We start from the raw sequence: 26,930 nt of genomic DNA on the forward strand, positions 1-26,930 counted from the left end.
TTTTACTTTCAAGTTTTGGTACAGAAGTGTGCATTCAGATACTAGTGCCGCCTTCTTCCATCAGACCTTAGTCTGGCAACAATCGTTTTGCTGGGATCAATTTGGTTTCTAAACATAATGCTTCTTTAAAGGGAGGAGCTACTGAGATGCTGACGCCTAAACGATGTTGGTTAAGTACCTTCGGCTGAAAGTTTTTTACCCATGGATTAAGATTCTTTAAATGAAATCCCAAGCCTCCCCATTTTCCTTTGGTTGTCTTTTTCACCAAATGCCATTCTACCACCGAACCAAAACCACCGCCTTGTTGGGAGGAAGAAAGAAGGGCCATGCCCCACCACACTCTCAGAGCAACATGGCCTCTCAGAAGAGGACATGGACTCCTCAGAGGCTTCCAGATATAACCCTCACCCCCATCAGGCCTAATGTGTTCTGTTGAGGGTGCCTGGCTAAATAAAAACCCCAATGAAACAGACTTTCCAAAAAACAGCATCTGCTCCCAGCTTCCTATGTCAGTGCAGCGGTGAGTCACAGAGAACCCCAGGCCCTGTATGCCCCAATTCTGGCCGGCTGCTGCTCGGCCTCTCCACTTCACATTCACAGAATCACTTCTTGTGCAAAACAAGCAGTCTACGTAGAAAGAATGCCCTCATAGTCTAATAAAAACTGTATAAAAATCGCTAGACAGCCACCGCTCTTCCCACTCCCTCTTTATCTGCAGAGCGAGGGCATCTGTGCGTGGACAGGGTAGGCAAGCCTGACGTTGAGGGAGTCATTGTGCTGGACGAGGGATGTCTGCTGGTAGTGGAGCACCAGCTCCTTCAGTGAGCTGTACAGGTTGTAGGGCTCTGCAAAGCCATAGCCCCGAGCAGTGCTGTAGATCACGCAGTGCTTCACTTCCCCATCAGCACTGCAACGATACAACACACAAACACCACAGGGAATTAAGGCGGATAGCAACAGATAAAGGGACCCTAAATGAACAGAAGTCTGAGAGCAGTTGTTCTGCAAAGGAGAAGTAGAAGCTTTTTGTCAATCAAAGCTTGTACGATATCACACCCATGTGTTGCCCCCCCCACCCCGACAGACTTGTCACAGAGATACCCTTCATTTCCCAAGACCTGGTAGCTAAAATGGATGGCTGCATTTAATCACTCAGCTCTGGACCCCCATTAGGCAAGAATGCACTGCAGGGGGCAAAACAAACCAAAAAAAAAAAAAATTAAGTGTGCAAATCAGTGGGTTTTACAATATTCATAAGGTTGTGCAACAATCACCACTATCTCACTCCCTAAAAAGAAACCATGTATCCATTAGTAGTCACTCTGTATTCCTCCCTCCCCCTAGACCCAGGCAACCACTAACCTACTGTCACTACGGATTTGCCTATTCTGGACATTTCATATAAATGGAATCATACAGTATCACTCAATCTTTTTGGTCTGGCTACGTTCACTTAATACACCATTGTCAAAGTTCTGTGTGGTAGCATGTATTGATACTTCATTTCTCCTCATGGCTGAGTAATATTCTATTGTATGGATATGCCACAATTTGGTTGTCCATTCATCAATTGATAGGACACCTGGATTGTTAACACTTTTTGGCTATAGTGAATAGTCATGTACAAGTTTTTGTATGGACATGGGTTTTCAGTTCTCTTGGATATATACCTATGAGGAGAACTGTTGAGTCATAAGTTAAACTTCTTGGGAATTCCCCAGAGGTCCAGTGGTTAGGACTCAGTGCTTTCACCACCATGGCCCTGGGTTCAATCCCTGGTTGGCGAACTAAGATCCCACAAGCTGCGTGGCATGGCACCCCCCAACCCTGCCAAAAAGAAAGTTAAACTTGAGAAACTGCCGAACTGTTTTCTGAAGTGGTTGCACCATTTTAAATTCCTGCCAGCAGTGTATGAGGGTTCTAATTTCTCCACATCCCTGTCAACACTTGTTATTGTCCATCTCTTTGATTACCATCATCCTTGTAGTATCTCATGGTGGTTTTGATTTACAGTTCCCTAATGACTAATGACATTGAGCATCTTTTCATATGCTTATTGACCATTTATATATCTTCTTTAAAGAAGTGTCTACTCGAATCCTTTGCCCATTTTTAATTGAGGCACTTGTCTTTTTATTGTTAAGAGTTCTTTATATATTAGACACTAGTTGCTTAGATATATGATTTGCAAATATTTCCTTCCATTCTGTGGGTTGTCTTTTTTACTTTCTTGATAGTGTCCTTTGATGCACAAAGTCTTTAATTACGGTGAAGTCCAATTTATCTTTTTCTTTTGTCGTCTGTGTTTTTGATGTGTAAGAGACCACTGCCTAATCCAGAGTCACAAAGATTTATACCTAATCTTTTCTCCTAAGTGTTTTATCTTTTAGCTCTTACATTTAGTTCTATGATACATTTTTTAAAAAATATTTATTTTTTTAAAAATATTTATTTATTTATTTTTGGCTGGTCGGGTCTTAGTTGCAGCACACGGGATCTTTTTGTTGCAGTGCATGGACTTCTCTCTAATTGCAGCACGCAGACTCTAGCTGTGGTGCCCGGGCTTAGTTGCCCTGTTGCATGTGGGATCTTAGTTCCCCGACCAGGGATCGAACCCACGTCCCCTGCATTGGAAGGTGGATTCTTAACCACTGGACCACCAGGGAAGTCCCTAAGATACACTTTGAGTTAATTTTTGTATATGGTGTGAGGTAGGGGTCCAACCTCATTCTTCTGCATGTGGCTCACCAGTTGTCCCAGCACCATGTGTTGAAATGACTATTTTTTCCCCTTTGAATGGTCTTGAGACCCTTGTTGAAAACCAACTGACCATAATTGTAAGGGTTTACTTCCTGGCTCTCATTTCTATTCATTGATCTACATGTTTAATCTTATGTTAGTACCTCACAATTTTGATTACTACAGCTTTGTTGTAAGTTGTCAAATTGGGAGGTGTACTTCAACTCTTTTCTATTCTTTCAGGTTATTTTAGCTGTTCTGGATCCCTTGCATTTTCGTATGAATTTTAAGATCGTCCTGACATTTCTGGAAAAAGTCAGCTGGTACTGTCTATGGGGATTACACTGAACACATAGATCAATTTGGGAAGCACTGCCATCCATGAACACGGATGTTTTTCCACTTATTTAGGTTTTCTTTAAGTTCTTTCAATGATGTTTCATAGTTTTCACTGTATAGCTTTTGCATTTTTTTAAGCCTAGGCATTTTTTATGCCATTATAAATAGAATGTCTTCATTTCATTTTCAGATTATTCACTGCTAGTATATAGAAACACAACTGATTTTTGGTATCCTAATCTTTTAACCTGCAACCTTGCTGAACTCATTTACTAGCTCTAATAGTTTACTTCTTCTTTTCCAATCTGGATACCTTTTATTTCTTTTCCTTGCCTAAATGCCCTAGCTAGAACCTTCTGTACAATGATTAGAAGTGGTGAGAGCAGACATCCTTGTCTTCTTCCTGATCTTAAGCATTCAGTCTTTTACCACTACGTATGATATTAGCTGTGGGTTTTTCATTATCAGGCTGAGGAAGTGCCCTCCTGTTCCTAGTTTATTCAGTGTTTTTTAACATGTAAGAGTGTCAAATGCTTTTTCTGAGTCTACTGAAATAATCAGTAGATTATTGTCAGTTGATTTTTGTCCTTAATTCTATTAATATGGTTTATTACATTGAGTTTTTAATGTTGAACCTCTTGGCATTCCTAAGATGAATTCCACTTAGTCATGGTTTATAATCCTTTTTATATGCTGCTGGAGTTGCTTTGCTAGTGTTTTGTTAAAGAATTTTATGTCTATATTCATAAGGAATATGCCTTCATAAAATGAATTAGGAAGTGTTCTCTCCTATTTTTTGGAAGAGTTTGTGAAGGACTTGTGTTAATTCCTTTTACAATATTTGGTAGAATTCACCAGTGAAGCCAATTTCTTTACTTGTTATAGTTCTATTCAGAATTTCTACTTCCTCTTAAGTCAGTTTTGGTAGTTTGTGTGCTTCCAGGAATTTGTCCATTTCATCTAGGTTGTTTAATTTGTTAGCATATAATTATTCATAGTATTCCATTATTATTTTTTTTATTTCTGTAAGGACTACAAGTAGCATCCCCTCTTTCATCCTGATTTTAGTAATTTGTGTCTTCTCTCTCTCCCGTGTGTGTATGTGTGTGTGTGCGAGACTTTAACTATTTGTTCATCCCAATTTCTGGTTTCACTGATTTCCTCAATTGTTTCCTTTTTAAAAAAAATTATTTATTTTATTTATTTATTTTTGTCTATGTTGGGTCTTCGTTGCTGTGCGCAGGCTTTCTCTAGTTGCGGTGAGCGGGGGCTACTCTTCGTTGTGGTGCGTCATCTTCTCATTGCGGTGGCTTCTCTTGTTGCGGAGCATGGGTTCTAGGTGTGCGGGCTTCAGCAGTTGTGGGTCATGGGCTCTAGAGTGCAGCCTCAGTAGCTGTGGCACACGGGCTTAGTTGCTCTGCAGCACGTGGGATCTTCCCAGACCAGGGCTTGAACCCATGTCCCCTGCATTGGCAGGCAGATTCTTAACCACTGTGCCACCAGGGAAGCCCTCCTCAATTGTTTTCTATTCTCTATTTTATATAATTCAGTTCTAATCTTTATTATTCCCTTCCTTTTGCTTGCTTGGGTTTAGTTTGTTCTTCTTTTTTTAGTTTCTTAAGGTGAAAGAAGGGTAGGTTATTGATTTGAGAGCTTTTTTAATATAAATGCTTACAGTTATAAATTTCCCTCTTAGCACTGCTTTAGCTGCATTCCATAAGTTTTGAATTTTGTGTTTCTCTTTTTTTTTTTTTTTTTTTTCGGTATGTGGGCCTCTCACTGTTGTGGCCTCTCCCGTTGTGGAGCACAGGTTCCAGACGCGCAGGCTCAACAGCCATGGCTCACGGGCCCAGCCGCTCCGCGGCATGTGGGATCTTCCCGGACCGGGGCACGAACCCGTGTCCTCTGCATCGGCAGGCGGACTCTCAACCACTGCGCCACCAGGGAAGCCCCTGTGTTTCTCTTTTTAACTCGAAGTATTTTCTAATTTCCCTTGTTTTCCTTTTTTGATCTACTGATTATTTAGGAGTGTGTTATTTATTGTCCACATTTGTGAATTTCCCAAATTTCCTTATTTTTACTTTCTCATTTCTTTCCATTGTGGTATAGACAACATATTTTGTATGATTTCAACCCTATTTATTGAGACTTGTGGCCTAACCTAGAGTCTAGCCTGTATAATGTTTCATGTGCACTTGAGAAGAATGTGTATTCTGCTGTTGTTAGATGGAGTGTTCTAGAAATGGCTGTTAGGTCTAGTTGTTTTATAGTGTTGTTCAAGTCTTCTGTTTCCTTGTTGATCTAATTGTTCTATCCCTAATCAAATTTCTTACCCCAAATGGCAATAACAATAAGGATCACAAGTGCTCACTACCTAACTCCTTAACCTAGTGAAACACATATATTGTTGGCTCTAGCCTGAGAAGGCTGTAGAGTTAAGCAATTTCTTCTTAGGCTTCTTTATAATGTCATTTACAGATATTAAAATGGAAAAACAAGTGAGTTTTATGCCTTGACTTCCTACTACATGATCATTTTAATTTTACTATGAGTCTCCTTAAAAACTGAACTTATTCACATCCCTAACTTCAGCAAATGTCCTGAGTAAACTGAGAAATCACTGTAAGCAGGCTTTCTGTAGCTGGAGTGGCTAACAAACAAGTGGAAGTCTGTGATGCTGAACCCCAATATGATATATTACTGCAGTTGGTTTTCATAGGCAACAGAAATCCACACTGCTGTGGACTTGGGTCTGATTAAGTCTGTGGCTAAAGGAAGGAGAAGGAGAAAAAGAATACAGCTCCCCAAGATACTCAAGCTGCTCCTTGGTCTCCCAGGAATTAGCTGAGCTGCTGAGGAGCATTTTCCACCAGCCAAGTCTTTAACCCACAGGCTGCCACCCAACGACCTAGATAAGAGTGAGGGACTACTAATGTGCTGGGCTTATTGTCTTCCTTCTTTTTATTGTTCTTAAAAGATCTCAGATCCTGCAAGAGCCATCTTCTCCTGCCATTTCCACTCAAATAAACTTGAGTATCTGAGCCCAGGTCAGAGAGAAATGAAATGTTTCAAGTAGCTCTATCTTCGGATAATACTAATCCAATTCCTGCCTTACTTTTTGCCCATAGATGTCCCACTTTTCAATATCCTTTCAAAGTCCAGTTCAAATGCCACCTCTTCCACAAAATCTCCCAACCCTCTTTCTCCATCAGAATTAGTTCTTCATGCACACAGCCTACTAGTGATACCTATGTCACAGTGATTTTGTTTATCTTGGATATTTAACTGTGAAATGAAGAAAGTGTGGTGCAAAAGAAAAATGCGGGCTTTGAAACCAGGTAAAGTTGGATTCAAACTATGACTGCATGACAGAGACAGACCACTAAGGACAAGATGATCATGTAAAGCACTAAGCATTCCGTTAATATGAGTGTCTTTTGTCTATCGTCACCACTTTGTCCTCTTTGAGGGCAAAATCATTTTGTCATCTTTGCCTTCTGGCATGTCCATCAGCAGCATCATTATCATAATAATATTAGTAGATAACATTTATTTACTATGTTCCAGCACTGATCAAAGTATATTAAATCATATATATTAACTCGAGTAATACTTTAAAAACCCTTAAGTAGATATTATTATTATCCTTATTTTACAAATAAGGAAACTAGGCAAAGAAAGTTTAAGTAACTTACCCTAGGTCACATATCTAGTAAGTGGTAGAGTCAGGATCTGAATCCTGTATATCTGGCCCCAAACCTTGCTCTCATGACCATCATACTGTACCTCCACTCTAGGTATGGTCTTTGTCAATGAAAACAGTTGCCTTTTTAAGGAATATATATACAACACTTTGGCAAAATCTCACTGAGGCATGATTAATTGTCCCCAGAACTTCACTTTCCATTAAAAGGAAAATAGGCTTTTCCAAACAAAGTCATAAGATCATCTTACAGAACACATCCAACATTTTCTATCACAACCTCAACAGAATACTATTTAAGTACAAATTTTAGATAGTTTTTCTTCTGAAGTAAAAACAGTTGTTTAATCAAGCCTTCCTTAGTATGACAATGAAGGCCAAGTTAGGCAAGCAGGAGACTACTAAAGAATTAAGTGATCTTTTCAATTGAAAATCTCAAGTTACTTTTCACAGATACCTAAAGTCCAATAGCAACAATGCAGGGCCTAGTCTGCTTACCATTTAAATTAAAATCCCCGAAATAATTTCAGATGGTATTTCTCTTAAAGCAACTAACTGTTTTCTTTGTACTAATATTAATGGTCTAAGCCATGGTTCCTCATTTTATTGTACTTCAACTAATTTGATCTGAACTTTAGGAGGGGTTGATTTTCTATTAATCAATGAGGAAGTTTTCAAAAGGTTATACCCCCAGAGAAGACTTACACCACAGAGCAAGCATAACATCCTTTCTTGCTACTCTCACGAATTAAGAATGCACCATCAGGTTTCCCATAAAGCAAGTCCTCTGCTTGTACTCGATTGATATCCTCAACAAACCAGGTTTTCTCATCATAATGGGGCAGGTTTTCATCTTCCTCATTGATAAAATAGGTCCTAAAAATTAAATGTTAAAATATTATTCTAACGATCAGTTTACTTATATCTAAAAGCAAATTCACGAATAACACTCTCTTCTAAATCTTAAACCACAAAATGACAGTGGAATTGCAATTAGTTGGATTTTTTTTAACAGCTTTATTATTTGCTATTATGCAGAAAGCACAGAATTCACATGTTTCATCCAATAACCTGACACATGAATGTCTGAATGAGCAATGCTTAAGCATCCAGGTTTCATATGGTTCATCAGGTCTTTGAACTCAAGTGCCTATAGGGTATTCTTGAGGCAATTCAATTTAAAGAGGTGCAAAGTTCTTGATTCAAATGTCCTCAAGTAACAAAGAGAACCAGCACTCAGGATGTATTAAGAAGTCCCATGTCTTATCCTGGAAACAAAGCCCTCTGACAGAAAGGTACAGAGAGAACTTACTCAGCAGCATCCTCATTCTTGATTCCCAGCCAGGCATTTAGGCGCTTCTGTCTTACTCCTTTGTGATTGAGCCACCTGCCAGAGGGAAGACACCAGTGTCAGTGTCTATGCAAACTCTGCCTGGACAAACTTCCAGGGTCCAGGAACTTATTTTCCCCAGTCCCACTAAGAATGGCCAGAGATTTCCCTAAACTTGTTTCTCCATTACTTTTCCTTCAACTTTTTGCAAAAAGGCAGAAACACAGAAAGCTACTTGAAATTAGGCACTTCTCTCACTTTTCACTTTCCTTTTCTAGAAGGTTATATAACCACAAGCACACATATACTTGCACTCAAACACAATGGGACACTTGTTTCTGAAATCATTAGTTAGGTGAGCATGGTGTCACATTTGCAATCTCCACTAAACCAGAGTATGCAATCCCTCACTGGCCTACTACTAACTTGAGTTAAATTCTAAAACAGAATTTCAAGGTCTATTTTTGCACCTAAGCAAGCCACAAGAAATTCCGGGTGGCAATCTGAGTAATTAATACAAATCTACTTCATCACCAGGTAAATCACAGTATTTCAAAATATACCAACATTTTGGATGTAAAATGAAATAAACCATTTCATCTCTTTCCGCTGAGATGGACGATGGCCTGAAACTTCAGTGGAGTATAAAAACTCTTTCATTCATCACCATCCTCCAACCAGGCCCCTGATCATTCAGGTGTCATCATAAACATCTCAGGGAAGACTACCCTAAATTGTCCCAACTAAGGCAGTCCACCAGTCACTCTACACTTTTATTTTATCATCTTCATAGTACTTGCCTGTAATTCATTTTTTTAATGGGTTTTTTTTTTTTGGCCACGCTGCGCGGCTTGTGGGATCTTAGTCCCCAACCAGGGATTGAACCCGGGCCACAGTAGTGAAAGCGCTGAGTCCTAACCACTGGACCACCAGGAAACTCCCTGAAATTCATTATTTTCACTTGGTTATGTTTGTCTCCCCAGCTAAAATGTAAGCTGCTTTAAAGAAAGGGATCTGTCCTGCTCATGGCTATTCCAAATGCTGAAAACAGTGCCTGCACATGGTAGATATTCAATAAATAGTCAGTAAATATCTGTAGGTGGGCCACTTTTAACAAAGTCTTCAGGGTCAACTCCAAGGTCATCTTGTATCTCCCTCTGACCCCAAGTACACTAGATAACTTGGCATCGCACCTAATTTTAAAGTTATTTTAAGACAGATTACACAGCCTTTCTCAATGAGACATGTTCTTCAGTTAACCTGGATTTCATTTTGTATGCTTAATGAAACTGGAAAACAACTAACATATGATCTTGATAGAATTTATTTAGTAACAAACCCCATCCTACACTATCACTTCTCTTAGCAAAATATCCAGATACCCTCCTCTAAGCACTCTTAACATCCAAAGTTTTCTATCCTTGAAGAACTGATCTTTCCTTTATTAAATAAAGAGACAAGCACACTGGGTAAAAGGCTTAAAATGAACAAACTACACCACATTTTCTCTTGAGTCCCCATTTTCTTGTAAACCACCAACCTCTGTAAACTGAGCTTCCCTTTCTGCCACAAGGAAGTTAAGACACCCAGGAAAATCCAGGCGAAAGAGAAGAATATTTTGGTTCACGCTCCATCTATGATGGTCTCTGCCTTCTGACACAGGCAACTTTTCTAATCTCCCAAAAGTCCATTTCAAATACTACTATATAGTTCTGACTCCTTAAACATCTAATAACAATGCCAGGAACTGACTAGCTTCTAAAAATGATTTTTAAAAAGCTCAAGTAAATTTAGCATGTTAATTCATATTTAACTTACTGTTATTGAGTAATGCCACATATAAAACAGTACATTCTAGGGGGAAAACCTGAACAAAGCATCAAAGACCTGACATCCAATTCTCATTCTGTCACTAACTGTGAGGTTTTTTTCTTTGTTTATTCTAAAAAAGATATGAAGTTGAAGTTACAACATAAATTCAGTTCACATAGGATGAACTTATTTTCTTTATGTTCAATTTTATCTTCAACATAAAATCCCTCATCAAACTATCATTTTGTTTACTGTGTACTATGACATTTCATACTATGACATTTCGCCTAATTTGTATCAGTTAGGGCCTTGGCTAGAAGCAGAAGGCACAGTCAAACTGGTAGTTGAGGAGAGTTTACTATTTACAAAGGTCTTGAGATGTTTTAGAGAAACTCCCTGGGGCTAGCAGTAGTGGGAAGACATAACCTCTCCTAGAACTGAAGAATCAGTTGGAGACAGCAGTGACTTGAACCCAGAGAGTATCGTATGGAGAGTGCCACCTTTGGTAGAGAATGAGGACACAGCCAACTCACTGTGATCACACAGAGAGGAAGCCAGAAAATAAATATTCTTACTTCACTCTCCTCCTGCCCTCTCATCTCCTGCCAGTGCCTCCAAATGGCCAAAACTAATTAGAAGCCAGAGGGCAAATAGATCCGTTTTCTTAGGCACAGAGCAGGGTAGAGAAAGATGAAGAGTAGAAACTGAGAGGGCAAATGGAAAATTCCAGCACACCCTTTGAAATGGATTAGCGGTGTTTTTTTTGAAATGGATTAACTTTAAGTGGACTTTTTTTTCCAGGACCTATTATCCTCAGATAAAGAGATGGCTTCCTGTACTCAAGGAGTGTTTACCCAGCATAAGAGAATGGGACTTTTAATGGCTTATTTAGGATACATTTTAATGTAAGATTAAACTAACTTTTGTAGTCACAATGTGTACCTTTACCGAACAATTACTGACACAGTAATAATATCCTTCAGAATTCCTCATACACACAGCTGCCCCATCTTGCCTCTCCAATTTTACTTTCAGGAAGTTGACTTTTTGGAGCTATGTGTAAGATGACATTTATTCAAATTAAGTTCTATGATATTCAATTTGGATCACAGTTTCAGTCTCCTGAGATCTTTCTGGAGCCTGATATTTTATCATCTATCTGATCAGGTACTTATCCCAGCTTTTTAAAATATGATCAAATAAAATATGATCAGCTGCTAATGATGATCCAATCACTGATAATAATGTTACTTTGGGCGTAGCTGTGGATGGACTGACACACACTACACAGAGCCTACTTTAGGGTGGCAATAAGTCATAGTTTATTAGTCAGGAAGACTAAGTTGTGTTATGGCAAATTATTCTTTATTTTGCATTCAGGTTTATGACTACCAAGAAAAGTAAATGGTAATCATGAAAACTAGCTCCTGATGAAAAAGAATTGCAAATGAACTCCTTTTTTTGAAAAGGAATTTTAAAGGCTTTTAGGGAATTCCCTGGCGGTCCTGTGGTTAGGACTTGCGCTCTCACTGCCGTGGGGCCTGACTGGAGAACTAAGATCCCGCAAGCCACATGGCATGGCCAAAAACTAAAAATAAAGTAAAAATAAATAAAGGATTTTATATTTAAGAAATATTTTATTCTATATTTAAGAAATGAAATTCTGCATTTAGGCATTCAAGAATATTCTAGAAACAGTACATTGGAATCTCAGCAGAAAATCTCAAAAAATCCTTATGGGCTATACAGTGGGAAGTCAGGGAAATGTCCACACGCAAAAGGGACCTGATAAACTAATGACAGTCTCTCGTTGGGTGCTGCAGAATTCCAACCTATTCCAACTTCAACACAGGACCAAAGAGAGATCATATTCAGTATCACGCAGCAATACAACCAGTCTCTTTCAGGACTGACTGTACAATTTCAGCATTAGAGCAGATCAAGCCTACCAATCCTAGTATTGTCTTTGTTAGAAACATCAAAGCATGGACTATGGGACAGTGGAAGCAACACTTCCAAAAGAGGCAATGGTTTTGTGTGTCTCCCTAAATATCCTAGCAGGATACAAGCAGGTCATGGCTTATCATTCATGATAAATTCTAAATATAGAGCTAAATTCTCTTATATTTAGCTTACATAACTTGTTAAAGGAACTTTCAAGGTCTAGTTTGCCACCCTTAGTCATGCACCTAGGAATGGTAGGTTTCTTCATATCTCATCACTTTCCAGGGCAAAGAAGTGCTTCCATTCATTCCTTTGGTCCATGGCACAGCCTTCTTGGGCCTTTCTTCAGCTTCATTATATGACCCAAACCATATAAGCATTCCAAGAGCAGACACATCCTGCTTTTACACAAGGGCACCTCCCTGCCTTGCTTCCAAAGCTCTTCTGTATGCCATGTGTACTTCGTTGACTTTTTTTGGCCACAGTAGCAAAATGAAAGATCTCTAGAGAGGAGTGCTACTAAAAATTACTCAGTATAGTGTAGTTATAATTGTTTGCTCCCAAAACAATCACCTTAAATTTTCCTCTACTGAAACTCAACAGCCAATGTTCCAACCTCTAAGCTTGTATTTTATCCCCTCCCTCTTTCTGACACAAAGAAACCCTCAGAGGTCTTTACTCTGTCTCCTCCTGCCAAGAGTTTGAACTGAGTGTGTTACATGCATGAAAGTCACCCATAAACATATTACATAACAGTCTATTATTACCTAGAACTAAACCTAATATATTTTCCTTTCTCATGGATTTTCTCCTTCTACGAAGCAGTCATCTGGCCTAAAACTCTTAATCCACACATCTTGTTCTGATAATATATCTTTCAATCTATATTTAGATAATATCCCTATATCTAGCTAAATCACAGTTTTCCATCACTCCTCAGGTGTGCCATTTTTCATACCTGCTATCAACAGTAATATTTCTATTACTTAAATATAGAATCTTATTTCTTAAATATAAAAACCCTTTAACGGACTATTCTGTATACTTCTTTGTAGGCCCCCACTATTAGTGCCCTTGCCTTTGAGGGGTAATTTCTGTTTCTGTGGTTCTTCTATGTAGCCGAAGATTCTGGGTTTTGTGTTTTAGGCACACATTAAGGAATCTGTACCTTTAAAACTCAACCATTTTGCTCATTTGTATGGATTACAGTCTTACCTTCTGACTGGCCCCACACGCTTGACTTCAGGTAGACTCTGATACCGCGACTACTAACAGGACTGCTTTCCTAAATTCTTACAATCTCACTGGCCAGTTCTCAATGACAAATCTCTTCTTCTACCTCTAAGGTCTCTAGCACAGTAGGAATCAGGTGGTGGTGGATCCCTCCCACATAGTCCCAGAATACTCACACAAGGTGCTGATCTCGGATCTTGCGCAGCTGGATCAGGTCAGGTTTGATACTGTTCATTTTTTTATCTATTTCCCGGTTGTCCAAAGCTTGTTTCTTCAAATCCTGCTCTAGACGCATTTTGCTATCATGAATCTCACCCAGACGTGATTTTAATTTGTCATAGTTCATCATAATTCTGTGAAAATATTTGACATATTAAGGCTAAAACACGAACCAAGCAGGAGCTTTCCACAGTATGAACACAGCCCTAACACCTGAAGTGTGGTGGACATCTGCTGTTTTTGCCTGGCACATACCCATTCCTACTCTTCTGGGAACAGCACCCTCATGTTCCCTGCCCCCATCTCAGATTCACAGGTGAACATCCATACCACCCAGCCTGGCCAATAAGAGTGTTCCATTCCTGGTGGCGCAGTGATTAAGAATCCGCCTGCCAATGCAGAGGACATGGGTTTGAGCCCTGGTCCAGGAAGATCCCACATGCCCTGGAGCAACTAAGCCTGTGTGCCACAACTATGGAATCCTGCATGCCACAACTACTGAAGCCTGCACGCCCTAGAGCCTGTGCTCAACAAGAGAAGCCACGGCAATGAGAAGCCCACACACCACAATGAAGAGTAGACCCTGCTCACCCAAACTAGAGAAAGCCCATGCGCAGCAACGAAGACCCAACGCAGCCAAAAATAAATTAATTAATTAATTAAAAAAGAAAAAAAAGAGTGTTCCATTCCATCCTATCCCTGCCTCAGGCCACAATGACTTGTTCAGAAATGGGAATAATACCCAAACTGACCCAATGAGAGTCAGATCCAGGACTCTTACTAGAAATATTGTAAACAGAGATTCTCTCTTTCCACTGGGACTAAGTTGTGAACATGTGATTCTAGGACTCCCAGCAGCTAATATTGCTACCTCGTAGGGAAAGCCTGCCTGAGGATGAAGCCAACACAGAGAAAAACTGAGCCAAAAGACACAGCATGAGGGGAATCCTGATGATCTTGTTTGGGCCCTGGATCCAGCCATGACTGAACAAGTAAAGCTGGGGTACTATGTGAATTAATTGTGGTAATACATGTAAAAGGACTAAACTGTGCCTGGGACATCTTGGTAAGCACTCAGTAGATGACGGCCCTAAGCTTTTCCAGCACACAAAGTTTTGCTGTGCTCTGAATCCTAAGGCAACAACTGTCCACATTACTCATTTGTCACTCAATAATATGTAGTTTTATATTACTATTAAAACATCATCATGATACTTTAACTCCCTTTGCAACTAAACTACAAGTTCTTTTCTATTTCTTCATTATTAGTAATAACTGTCACTTACTGATACCATATGTCAAGATACACACACACACACACACACACACACACACACACACACACACACACACACCCTACCTTTCTCTACCATAAATGTGTGTGTGTGTATCACTTAGTCCTCATAGCATTTCAACAAGGTTTTATCCACAGTTTTATGGAGGAAGAAACAGGCTCAGAGAGTTAAGTAACTCACTCAAGGTCACACAGCTAGTAAATGGTTAATATAGCATTTAAGCCCACAGTTTTATTCATTAAGCTATACTGCCTCACAGCACTTAATACTATTCTTAGGCACACAGAAGTTCACTAACACTTTGGTGCTAATATGAGAAATAATTTTGCTTTTCCCTTGCATGTGATTCATTTTTCTTTATGATCCACTTTTTCACTCCTCAGCCCCATGTTATTTGGCTCATTTTCTAATACTCCACTAAATTTGCTTTGATAAAGGTTCCCAATACTCTTTTAGTTGCCAGATCCAATACTCATGCTTCTCACTCTCTGTGTAATCTCATCCTTAGCAGTTACCATCACCTACAACACTTTGGCCTCCCAAATGCCTTCTGTACTGTGAGTTCCAAATCCAGATAACCAGCTGCCTGCCTCTCAGACAACTCCATTTGGGTTTTCACAGGAACTTCAAAACTCATTGGTTCCAACCCTGAACTCCCCTGATGTACTTCCCGTTTTGGTGAATTACACATCCCTTAGTCACTAATATCAGAAATCTAGGAATTACCTTTGGCTTCTCCCACACCTGCCAGATCTGGTCAGGCACCAAGTCCTCAGCATTTCTATTAACTACCCCTCCTTTTGTGCCATTGCTCTGGTTCAGGCCTTCACCGTCTTTTAACCTGATGACCACAAAGACGCAATCAGTCACCTGCAACATGCAGGCTGGTCTTCCTGCCAATGGTCTTGCTCTGCCTTCAACTAATTGTCAGACTGCTGCCGTTGGTTTTCAGTTCAACAAATATTCCATGGGCACCACTATGTACTCTCAGGCACCATAAAACCTGCTGGAGCTATCAGGGAAAATAAGCCACCACCCTTACTCTCAACAAGCTCAAAATTCAGTGAGTGTGACTTTCAGTAAATGTTACACTAGGGGTCAGGATAGATGCTGTAGGGGTGGGGATAAAAAGCCCCTAAACCAGTCTAGGGAGTCAGGGAAAATTTTCCAGTAAGTTGTATCTAAACCGAGTCCTAAAGGATGAGCCGGGGTCAACAATTTTGGAGGACGGAGAAAGAACACAGAAGAGACAAGGTTCAGCTTGGTGCCATTAGTGGGAACAGCAAGTAATTCCATATGGCAGGACTGTCAAGTTTGAGGGCGTAAAAGCAGACATGTCAGAGATTATTGGAGAAGAAAAGATGTCTCGGGTCACTGATGCACTTGGAGGTATTAGGTAGATTTACCGTTCAATTTCCTTTTCATTCCCCTCTTTCCGAAATCGCTCAATATATTCTTTGCTATGTTGTTCTTGTGTATGACACTGCTCTTCAAATATTTTAATTGTTTCATTAAAAGCTTCAATTGCAGTCCTCTTCATCTGTATTTCCTGTAAAAAAAGAAAACACACACACTTCATTATCTTTGTATTTTTTGTAACCTTAGGCTTAAAACAAATCTTACAATTCTTGTTACAATTCCATATAATATCAAATTAAGGGGACCAAAACAAACCCTTCTACCCGTATTACTTGTATATAAAATACATCATTCAAACCCTAAAATAAAAGAAAAATAACTATTACCTGAAATATAGCTGAGAAACACAGAAAGCCCTCTGAGTTGCTAAGAGAGATTAACCCTGAACATCTTGAAGACAAGGATAAAGTTCTGCCTTTGTAACTAATGTAGTGCTGACCCCCAAAAGGTGCTGAACGAGTGAAGAGACAGAGCAGAGGAGTTCATGCACCAACATGCAAAGCCTTATTTCCAGAAGAGCCCTATAGAGTCTACTTATACTTACTTTCATTTCTAAAGCATGGCGTTTTCTAAACAGATTCATTAGTAGATTAATCTAATTAGAAGCAGAAAATGCAAAGGGGAAGAATAGCTGCTAAAACGAGATGCAGAATAATATGAAAAACTAAAAACTCCACAAAACGGAAGCCCAGGAGGCTAACAGAAGCCCAGGAGGCTAAGCCGTTCACATTGTTCACCACATAGGGTAAGTGGTCCTCCGCATTCCAATGAGCTCTGAATATATTTGTACACTTTAGCTTCTGAATCATGATTCTCCTAAAATCTTCAAAGAGGGTTAAATTTTGTTCAATTTACTTTAGAAAATCAAGAAATATGTGTAAAGATCTAGAAAGATTGCAATCCTGAATGTTTACAATTTTAAAAGTTTTGGTGCTTATGGGATAATTCAACTATGTAGCAATGATTAATTTCAACAAATGATTATTGAGAATCCACTGTTTAGAAAGTACCACCTGGTGTTAAAGAGATTCATAAAACATTCATAAAAAATCCTGCCCTCCAGGATTCAGAATATACAGGCAAAATAGATTCCTGAACTTTTATAAGGTTTTGTTTCATGTCATGATAGAGGCAATAAAGTGGGGCAATAAAGTTACTTACTGCTTTACAGAGACTTCATGGACGAGGCAACATCTGAGCTAGGTCTTAACTGAGAAGAAAATTCAGCATTGCACATAGAAGGCATGGCATGACATATACATGAAATAATAGTGGATGTTAGGGATCAGCAATTGCTCGGTAGGGCTGGAACATAAGGGGATTAGCAGATATGGGACACTAGAACCTTGTGATGTTTCATACAGCTGAGGTTATATCATACATTATCTCAAGTAGTACTGTAAACTTATTGTAATGCCCATATCTAAATATCTAGCTATAAATTCTGCAACTCTCAAATTCTGCAACTCTCAAATTATAGTCGTGGCTCCCTTGCAAGGTTAGAAATTACCTATTAAAAGTTCTGGCCCTGTATCTTCAAAGGAAACACCAAAAATTTGACTTTACTGACACTGTTGTGTGTGTTGGTAGGTAGGGCAGCAAAGGAAAAAGTATTTGGTGCTGCTGCCAAAGCAGCAGCTCCCCCACAAACAACGCCATTACACCTACCGCCGAAGCTGTAACCCTACCTTTATTTATACCTGCTCTCCTTCTCTTCTCTTTTACCTACATGTGCTCTGGGTCTCACCTCCTTTTCCTTTCTCAGGCACTTCATCTCATCACATCAACTAGCCCCTCTTACAGCATTCACTCCCCCAGTTTAAGGTTCCTTCTCATCGGCATACACACAAGTTCTAGTAACACCACTTTGAAAAAAAAAAGTTCCTTAACCTTAATTTCTCTTCCAGTCACAGTTAAGCTTCTTAAAAAAGTTGTTTATATGGGTTCTCTCTCTTTCCTCATCTCTCATTCATACTGCAACTCGCCCTATTCTGGCTTCTGTACTCACCATTCCACAGAGACTGCTCTTTCCAAGGTCACCAATGATCTCATTGCTGAATTTCTGTCTCTAATCCCAAACCATCGCTAAATCCTATCACTTTGCCTCCTAATTATACGTAATCCGGATGCCAAATATCCCCACATACAGCCTATTCTCACCCTGTGCCAACTCTGATTCAGGATACACCATCTCTTCCCATTCACTGGGAAGAATTCGATTACATTAAAGCAATCTAGATTGTATCTAAGATTTCATAGAAAAAACAGGGAAGGTCTATAACACTTAGAAACACTGACACAAACAGAGGTCAATTCTTTAATCTCCCTTTAACACTCATTGTCCCAGCACATCTCCTAAACTGCTAATCACTGGATCCCTTTGGATCCCGCCCTCTCTTCCTCTACCTCCCAAAGCATTAAGCCTCCAAGGCTCTTCTCCGCTCAGCCCCATCTCAGGTGTTGCTGTCAATTCTCACACGGAGGAATTAGCCCTCTTCTAGCTTTGACCTCGTGGCTTTTTTGGTTGCTTCCATCCACCCCCATCCCCAGCTCCCCAACTAGGGATTCCAATTCCAGAACCCAGTCTCTTAGCTGCCCAGAACTCGTATTCTGCTGTTAAAGCCCCCATGTTACTGGGCATGTGTGCAGCACGTGGAGCCTTCTCTGCTTTCTCCAGTCATGACAAGAAAGCAGAAATGCAGCTCTACACAAACCAAAGCCATATGCAATAGGGGCCATTTTTTCTTGCCTCCATTCACAGGAGGGTTAGCCCTCCCCAAGATTCCAGTCCATACCATGAGTCTGACTTCACACCCTTGACAAGGGTGTAGTGCTTTGGTTCATTATCTTGCATAAATTCATTCAACAAATAATTGAACACTAACTATACGCCAGGCATTATTTGAAGCATTTGGGATATGTAAGTAAACAAACTTAAAGATTTCTGCCCTCCTGGAACTTATAGTTTAGGGGGTTATACAGACAATAAATAATAGAACAAGTAAATAAATTACATAGTTTTTTAGAAGGTAAGAAGTATTACGGAAAAAGAAAAGTAGAGTAGGAAAGGAGAAGTGAAATGTGAGCTGGAATTTCAAATAAAGTTGTCAAGTGAGCCTCGCTGAGATGACAACATTTGAGCAAAGCCTTGAAGGAGGTGAGGTGGTTGGCCAGGTGCCTATCTCAGGGGAAAGTGTTTCAGGCAAGGAAATGGCTGGTGCAAAGACTCAAAGATAGGCAGCAGGTCTAGTATATTCGCGGAGCCACAAGGAGGCTAGTGTGGCTAGAGTATAGTGGGGAAGAGAGTTATAAGAAATGAGGTCAGAGAGAAAGAGGGACACAGATCATACTGGCATTGTAGAGAGAACTCTGGCTTTCACTCTATGTAAAACGTGGAACCAGAGGTGGGTCTCAAACAAAGGAGTGCTATGATCTTACCTATGTTTTACAAGTATCACCTAGCTGCTATGTTGAGAACTGACCAGGACAAGGGGAGTATAGATAAGGGCAAGAAGACCAGTTCGGAGGTTTCTGTGATAAATGACTGACAGTGGCTTAGATCAAGGTATTAGCAATGGATGTGGTGAGAAGGAGTAGGATTCTGGGTATATTCTAAAGGTAAAGTCAACAGGAATGCCTGATGGACTGGACGCAACATGTAAAAGAAAGAGACTTCAGGGCGTTTGACCTGAGTAAGAAGAATATTATAATTCTCAACTGAGATGGGGAAAGCAAAGGGTAGAACAGCCTTGACGTGGAATATCAGAGTTCAATTTTGGATATGTTAAGCTTGAGATATCTACTTAAACATCCAAGTGGGGCTGTTGAATAGGCAGTTGAATATATAAGTCTAGAGTTAAAAGAAGTCAGAAGAACCAGAGATAGAATTTTGGGAGTTACTGACATATAGGTGGTATGTAAAGGCCATGAGACTCTTTGAGATCACACCAGAGAGTGAATGACTATCCAGAAAGGAGAACAGAACAATGGTCAAAGAGGAGAAATCAGCAAAGAAGACTGAGAAGGAACTACCAGGGAGGTCAAGCTCTCAGCTGTCTCTGCTTATTTCCAGATCCAAAAGTTCCATTTATGATTATTTATTGTGGGTTTCTCTTCCACCTCTGATCTATAGAAATATTCACATTGTTTTTGCATACAGCCATGGGCTTTTAATGTTTATCATTTTTTAGCATGAGATATAACATAACAGTAAAGTACATAAAAAATACACAGCTTAACAAGTTATTATAAAATGAACATCCACTACCAGCACCCCAGAAATTCCCTGTGTATGCTTTCTGGATCACAACTCCCTGCCTTTTCCCACTCTACCTTCCCTGCCTTGGTGATAACATTATCCTGCCCTTTATGATGATCATTTCCTTGTTATTCTTTATGGTTTTACCACTTTATGCTCACAGCCAAAATTAAAAAGTTAACATTTGCTTGGTTTTGTACCTTACAGAATACACTCATATTATATATATATTCTTTTGAATCTTTTACTCAATGTTTTTGTGAGATTAAACATAGTGTTATACGTTGCCCTTTAAATAAATATACACACACAATTATAGTAACCCATCATAGTTTTATTTGATGCAGAGGAAAGGGATTAAAGTATGCTATTTTGACTAATGCACATTATATTTAACAAATATTGTCAGAGCACTTTGCACTTTTACAAAATAGGGCCTCATCTCTCCCTCTGTATTTCTAGAGTCAAATATAGTTTCATACCTAGACTAGGTATTCAATAAATGTTTTTGGATGGTTGTGCTAACCTTTTATACCTGATTCTCTCTCTCTCTCTCTCTCTCTCTCTCTCTCTGTCTCTCACAAACACACATTCACACTCAAATATAGCTGTAGTTGCCAGTATCTGCATCTTATAGATGGGAACTTGAAGCATGGACAAGTGATGTCTCTCATGGGACATCACTAGTTTTTAACATAACCAGGATTAGAAAATAAATCTCCTAAATTCCAATTCAGTTCATTTTATATTTTTTAAAAAGGTAATACATGCACAGAGAAAAAAAATAAATCAAACAATACAAAAGAATAGTAAAGATTAAGTTCCCTACTCCTGCACCCTCACTGCCTTAATTACCTTCCCCAGAGAGTATGTCAGTTTTTGACCAGAGATATTCTGAGTACATATAAATATATAACACCTTCCAAATTCTTTTTTTAACCATAAATGACAGTATACCACATATATTTTTCTTTTTTAAAATAATTTATTTATTTATTTATTTATTTGGCTGCATCGGGTCTTAGTTGCCAGCGGAATCTTCATTGCAGCACGTGGGATCTTCCGTTGCAGCGCACGGGCTTCTCTCTACCACATATATTTTTCTGTACCTCACTTTTTTTTTTTTTTACTTAATATGTCTTAGAAACCACTCAAAATCAGTAGACTGCCTTATTCTTTTTGATGGTTATAGAATAATTTCATTTCATTTTTTTTGTTTTTTTTAACATCTTTATTGGAGTATAATTGCTTTACAATGGTGTGTTAGTTTCTGCTTTATAACAAAGTGAATCAGTTATACATATACATATGTCCCCATATCTCTTCCCTCTTGCATCTCCCTCCCTCCCACCCTCCCTATCTCACCCCTCTAGGTGGTCACAAAGCACCGAGCTGATCTCCCTGTGCTATGCGGCTGCTTCCCACTAGCTATCTATTTTACGTTTGGTAGTGTTCATTTTGTTTTAAAAAGAAGAAATGTCATTTTTGTTATAGAATAATACATGCATATTATTTTTTTATTATTTCCTTCTTTCTATTTTAACTGTATTGTCCCCAAATCTCTCTAATTCTATCCCCAAAACATCCCAGAATATTTTTATAAAGTCTTCTCCCTTCAGGTGAGTAGGTACACCCACAGCTGAAATCATGTACACACAATTCTAAATGCTGTCTCCTTTACCTGAAACTACATCATTAGCATTTCTCAGGTCATCAGGAATTCCTAAGAAGTACTTAATAACAGCAGTTGCCTCTGGGGAATGGGGACTTTTATGTTGTGTGATATAATTCATAGAATTCAGCAACATTTATATTGAATTTAACATATATATTTACATAACTTTTTCACTTTTTAAAAATCAAGAAGTTTTAAAATAATTTCTGAAAACTGGTTATAATAGCTGTATAACCTTCTATTATATGTATGATAATTTCACCATCCCCTAATGTTGACCACATATGTTGATTCCTCAGTAACTTTTTCCCCATTCTAACTCAAACACTAGCCTCATCACAGATAATGCACCTAGAAGAGGTAAAGGAATACAGAAAAGTTGAAATTTGCAGTGTAAAAAAAAGCATACACACACAGGCACACCACAGACACAAGTATCAGAAAAGGGAAAAAAAGTTATTAAAATCATTCTGAATAACTAATTAACTAATAAAAGAAAACCTGAAAATAAAATGAAATCAAACATCTCACATAGAAAAATGGACCATTATGGCAATTCTGGCCACTGTAATCCCACACCTTTCCCCAATCAGCACTATATCTCATACCTAACCTATAATCCTCACAGGCCAATATTCCCTAATAAACTCCTCCAGTCCTGAGGTTCCTGGTGCAGTCTCTACCTTTACACTGCCCACCACAGACACTAGCTTAGAAATAAGATCAAGGGCTTTGGGGCTGAGAAATCAAGAACATTAATTCTAGGGTCAAAACAAGGTACCATGAAGCACAGTAATACTGGAATACCCTTCACAGTTAACAATTATAAACTATAGACAAAGATATAAAAAAAACAAGTATTTCACATTATAGTCAAATTGTCAAAACACAAAGAGAGAATTTTGAAAGCAGCAAGAGAGAAGCAACCTGTCATATACAAATGACCCCCAATAAAATTAATAGCTGATTTCTCATCTGAAACATAGAGGCCAGAAGGCAGTGGGTAGGCATATTTAAAGCCCTGAGAGAAAAAAAAAAACCATCAACCAAAAATTCTATAACCAGCAGTACTGTCCTTCAAGAATGAAGGAGGAGAATTAAGATATGCCCAGATAAACAAAAGTTGAAGGAGTTTGTTACCACTAGACTTGCCCTACAAGAAATGCTCAAGAGACTCCTTCAGGGTGAAATGAAAGGACACTAGACAGTAACTCAAAGCTACATGAAGAGGGACTTCCCTGATGGTCCAGTGGCTAAGACTCCGAGTTCCCAGTGCAGGGAGCCTGGGTTTGATCCCTGGTCAGGGAACTAGATCCCACGTGCTGCAACTAAGATCCCACATGGGGCAACAAAGATCCCGCGTACCGCAACTAAGACCTGATGCAGCCAAATAAATATTAAAAAAAAAAAAAAAGCTAAATGAAGAAATAAAGAATACTGGTAAAGGTAACTGGATAAGTAAATATAAAAGCCTATATGATTTAAAGGACAAATGCATAAAACAATAATTATAAATCTATGCTAATTGGCAATGTATAAAAATGTAATCAGTGGTAGTAACAATATAAAGGGGGAGGAATAAAGATGTATAGGAGCACAGTGTTTATACCCTATTGAAAACTTATTCAATAATAAGTTGGTATTATTCAAACCAGTTTATTTGATATTAAAAGATATTAATATGAAAAAGAATATGTATACATATGTATAACTGAATCACTTTGCTATACACCAGAAACTAACACAACATTGTAAATCAAGGATACTTCAATTAAAAACAAAAAGATATTAAGACAGCTTAAACAACAAGGTCCTACTGTATAGCACAGGGAACTATATTCAATATCTTGTAATAACCTATAATGGAAAAGAATCTGAAAAATAATTTTTATATATAAATATATATAAGAATTTATATATGTAAATCAACTATACATCAATAAAAAATAAATTTAAAAACTTTTTAAATTAAAAAAAGATATTAAGACAGCTAAAGATTGTCAGGTGAATTATAGAAAATTATAAAATTATAGAAAATCCGATATAACTATAATACTTATTGCATACTTATTGGCCTAAACAACAAAAATATACTAACCTGGGATGTTCTGGTATATTCTTCATATAGCCTGTCATACTCTTTACTCTTTTCCTGATACTGAGAGTGATACTCTTGCAGTTTTTTACCTACTGCATCAATGTTATCTTCTTTTACCAACTGATCCTATACAGGTAAACAAAAGAAATAAAGAATAGGAAACATAAACAGAAGTATTTTTATATAAAGTTAATAAACACATACAACAAGCTATTAAGGAGTAGTAGCCACAAAATAAGTTCTAAAAATATCTTAAATCTTAAGTAGGAAATTTTAAACGTCTAAATTTCTTCTTTTTTCTAACTGATAAGCCTGGTAAGTTAGAATCAAATGATGTTGTTAAATAATGACTTGCCAATTAGCTATCAAGAGCTTGTGTAATCATGGGACTTCCCTGGCGGTCCAGTGGTTAAGACTTCACACTTCCACTGAAGGGGGCACGGGTTCGATCCCTGGTGGGGGAACTAAGATCTTGCATGCTGCACAGCACAGCCAAAAAAAAATTGTGTAATCATACCTGTTGATATCTGGACACTGGGTACATCAGCTTCACATCAAGTTTGGGATTGTACTGAGCAAGAGATTCATGATGATAGTGGCTAATGAGCTCCACCACAGAATTAAATGTCAGAGGATCAGAAAAGCCATATTTACCATCTCGATGATAGATCTTTATTAGCTTATTATTGCCTCCCTTCCTGTGAACAAGACAACAACTGTAGATTTTTTTCCCAAAACATTCTATTGAAGTACTACTTTCACATGGAGATATGAAAGCTTGGTATTACATTATAAACAAGTTTTTACTATGTTAATGAAACTGGAATGGGTAAAAAGGCACATGTTATGTGTGTAGAAGTATACATAATATCATATTTTTTTACAACTATTTCTTTTGTCTATAAAATATCTTGGTTACTAAAGGTCAGCATACTTACACAGCTTCCAGTATCAACAAATTTAGCAAAAATAATCACTAAAAAAAATCAAAACACAAGTAAATTGTATCTTTTGTTTATTTTCTGAATGAATTTTTAAATTTAAATTCTATATCAGGAAGAACAGGGACAATCTCTTTGGGATCTAAAGATACGTGGTTGTGTGTCTGTGGAGGGAAGCAGAAGCAATCTCTACATGAAGGGGGATGATAACCATTTGTCACACATACACCAACACAGCACTCAAGGTTTTATTGTTAATGCACAAACATAATTAAGCTCCTCGAATGATTTATAACTGAGTAATTAATCTAGCACCTTACATTATTTTTTCTTTTATATTTGCTTATAATTCTTGGAAATGACTATTTATTTAGGCTATCACAATATGTAAATGATTCAACTGTCATTCAACTGTTTTACAAAGTACAGCTTTTGAAGAGTCATTTATATTAGATGGATGTAATCTGATGCTTGAATAGTTTAGACCACTTTTGCTTACTGAGTCATATCCAATGGTCCCTTAAAAGATAATTTATAACCAAAGCTTAAAATGGCAATGTTTTACAAGTCCCATAAGGTATAATCTAAAACCAGAGCAGATGTATTCATTATATCATAGCAAAATACTGCACCATTCCCACTCAACTGTTCTTATAGCAGAATGCAGACTTAATGGGGAAAAAATATGCTTCTGTATCTCTTTATGCCATGCCATTACACATGATAAATGAACCACTGGGATTTGTGAAAGGTCAAACACAATTGGTTTGAATCTGTGGATTGATTTAAATTTAATGCTCAGAAGGTCACTGTTTAGATGGATGAAGAACTATTCCTGTAAAATGTACATTAGAAGGACCACCTAATCATATGCAGTTTCTATAGGTGTATATACCCACACATATACCCACAATAAATGCAAGCTGGTCTTTCTGCTAGAGAAAAGCTAAAAAGCACTCATTCATTCAAAAAAAACTTATTGAACATCTACTATGTGCCAGGAACTGTATGAGGCACAGTGGACATAATGATAAGCAGGCCAGATATAGTACATGCTCTCACAGAACTTCCAATTTAGCAGCATGAGGAATGTATCTCCATATTTATAAAGAGGATAAAGAATTTTTCATTAAGATAGAACATATAAAATATACAACTAGATATATCAACTGGTATTAAGTCCTTTGGAAAAAAAATAAAGCAGAGTAAAGGGAAGAGATCATTCTGGGGGTGGAGAGATTGCTATTTTATACATGTTAAACAAGGAAAACCACTCTGTTCAGGTGACATTTAGCAGAGTCCTAAATGAATTGAGGGAGCTAGCATAGCAGATATCTGGGGGAGAAGTTTTCCAGACAGAGGGAACGGCAAGTGCAAAGCCCCTGAGGTAGAAGAAAGCTTGGCATATTCCAGGCACAGCAATGAGGCTAGTGATGCTGGGGCTGAATGAGCAAAAAGAAGAGTAGTGGGAGACAAAGTAAAAGATATAAAACGAGCTTAGATCATTTAATAGCCTATGGGTCATCGTAATGGCTTTGGATTTTGCTGAGTAAGACAGGGAAACACAAGAGGGTCTGAGCAGAATGATATCATCTATTTTGTGTTTTAAAAGGCTCATTCTAACTGCTAGGTTGAGGTGAGACCATACAAAGTGGGAAGGGGTAGAGTGGAAAGATAATCTAGGCAAGACATGATGGTGTCCTGGACAAGGGTAGTAGCAGTGGAGACACTGAGAAATGGTGGGATTCTGAATATATGTTGAAGAGAGAGCTGACAGGATATGCTGTGGCCTGGATATGGATATGAGAGAAAGAGACAAGGTAAAGATGATTTCAAGGTTTTTATCTTAAGTAGCCAGAACGGAACTGTCATTTATTGGAGTGAAGAAGGATATATAAAAGGAACACGTTTAAAGAGGAAAAAAC

The 26,930-nt window shown here is 38.4% G+C and overlaps 1 protein-coding gene across 1 annotated transcript in view; it reads right to left on the bottom strand.

The window, feature by feature from the left end:
* Positions 1-440: 440 nt before the first annotated feature.
* The window catches only part of PIK3R3 (phosphoinositide-3-kinase regulatory subunit 3), an 82,108-nt gene continuing 55,618 nt past the window's right edge, over positions 441-26,930 (bottom strand). Inside the window, exons 4-10 of the mRNA XM_060004718.1 lie at positions 24,582-24,762; positions 24,065-24,190; positions 16,021-16,163; positions 13,277-13,453; positions 8,094-8,168; positions 7,487-7,657; positions 441-907 (exon numbers count right to left, since the gene is read on the bottom strand). Of these exons, the coding sequence (XP_059860701.1) occupies positions 709-907; positions 7,487-7,657; positions 8,094-8,168; positions 13,277-13,453; positions 16,021-16,163; positions 24,065-24,190; positions 24,582-24,762 (1,072 nt within the window). The 3' untranslated portion in view covers positions 441-708. The remainder of the gene's footprint in view (positions 908-7,486; positions 7,658-8,093; positions 8,169-13,276; positions 13,454-16,020; positions 16,164-24,064; positions 24,191-24,581; positions 24,763-26,930) is intronic.

The sequence above is a fragment of the Delphinus delphis genome, chromosome 1 (assembly GCF_949987515.2).
Source record: "Delphinus delphis chromosome 1, mDelDel1.2, whole genome shotgun sequence".
In the NCBI taxonomy this organism is placed as follows: Eukaryota; Metazoa; Chordata; class Mammalia; order Artiodactyla; family Delphinidae; genus Delphinus; species Delphinus delphis.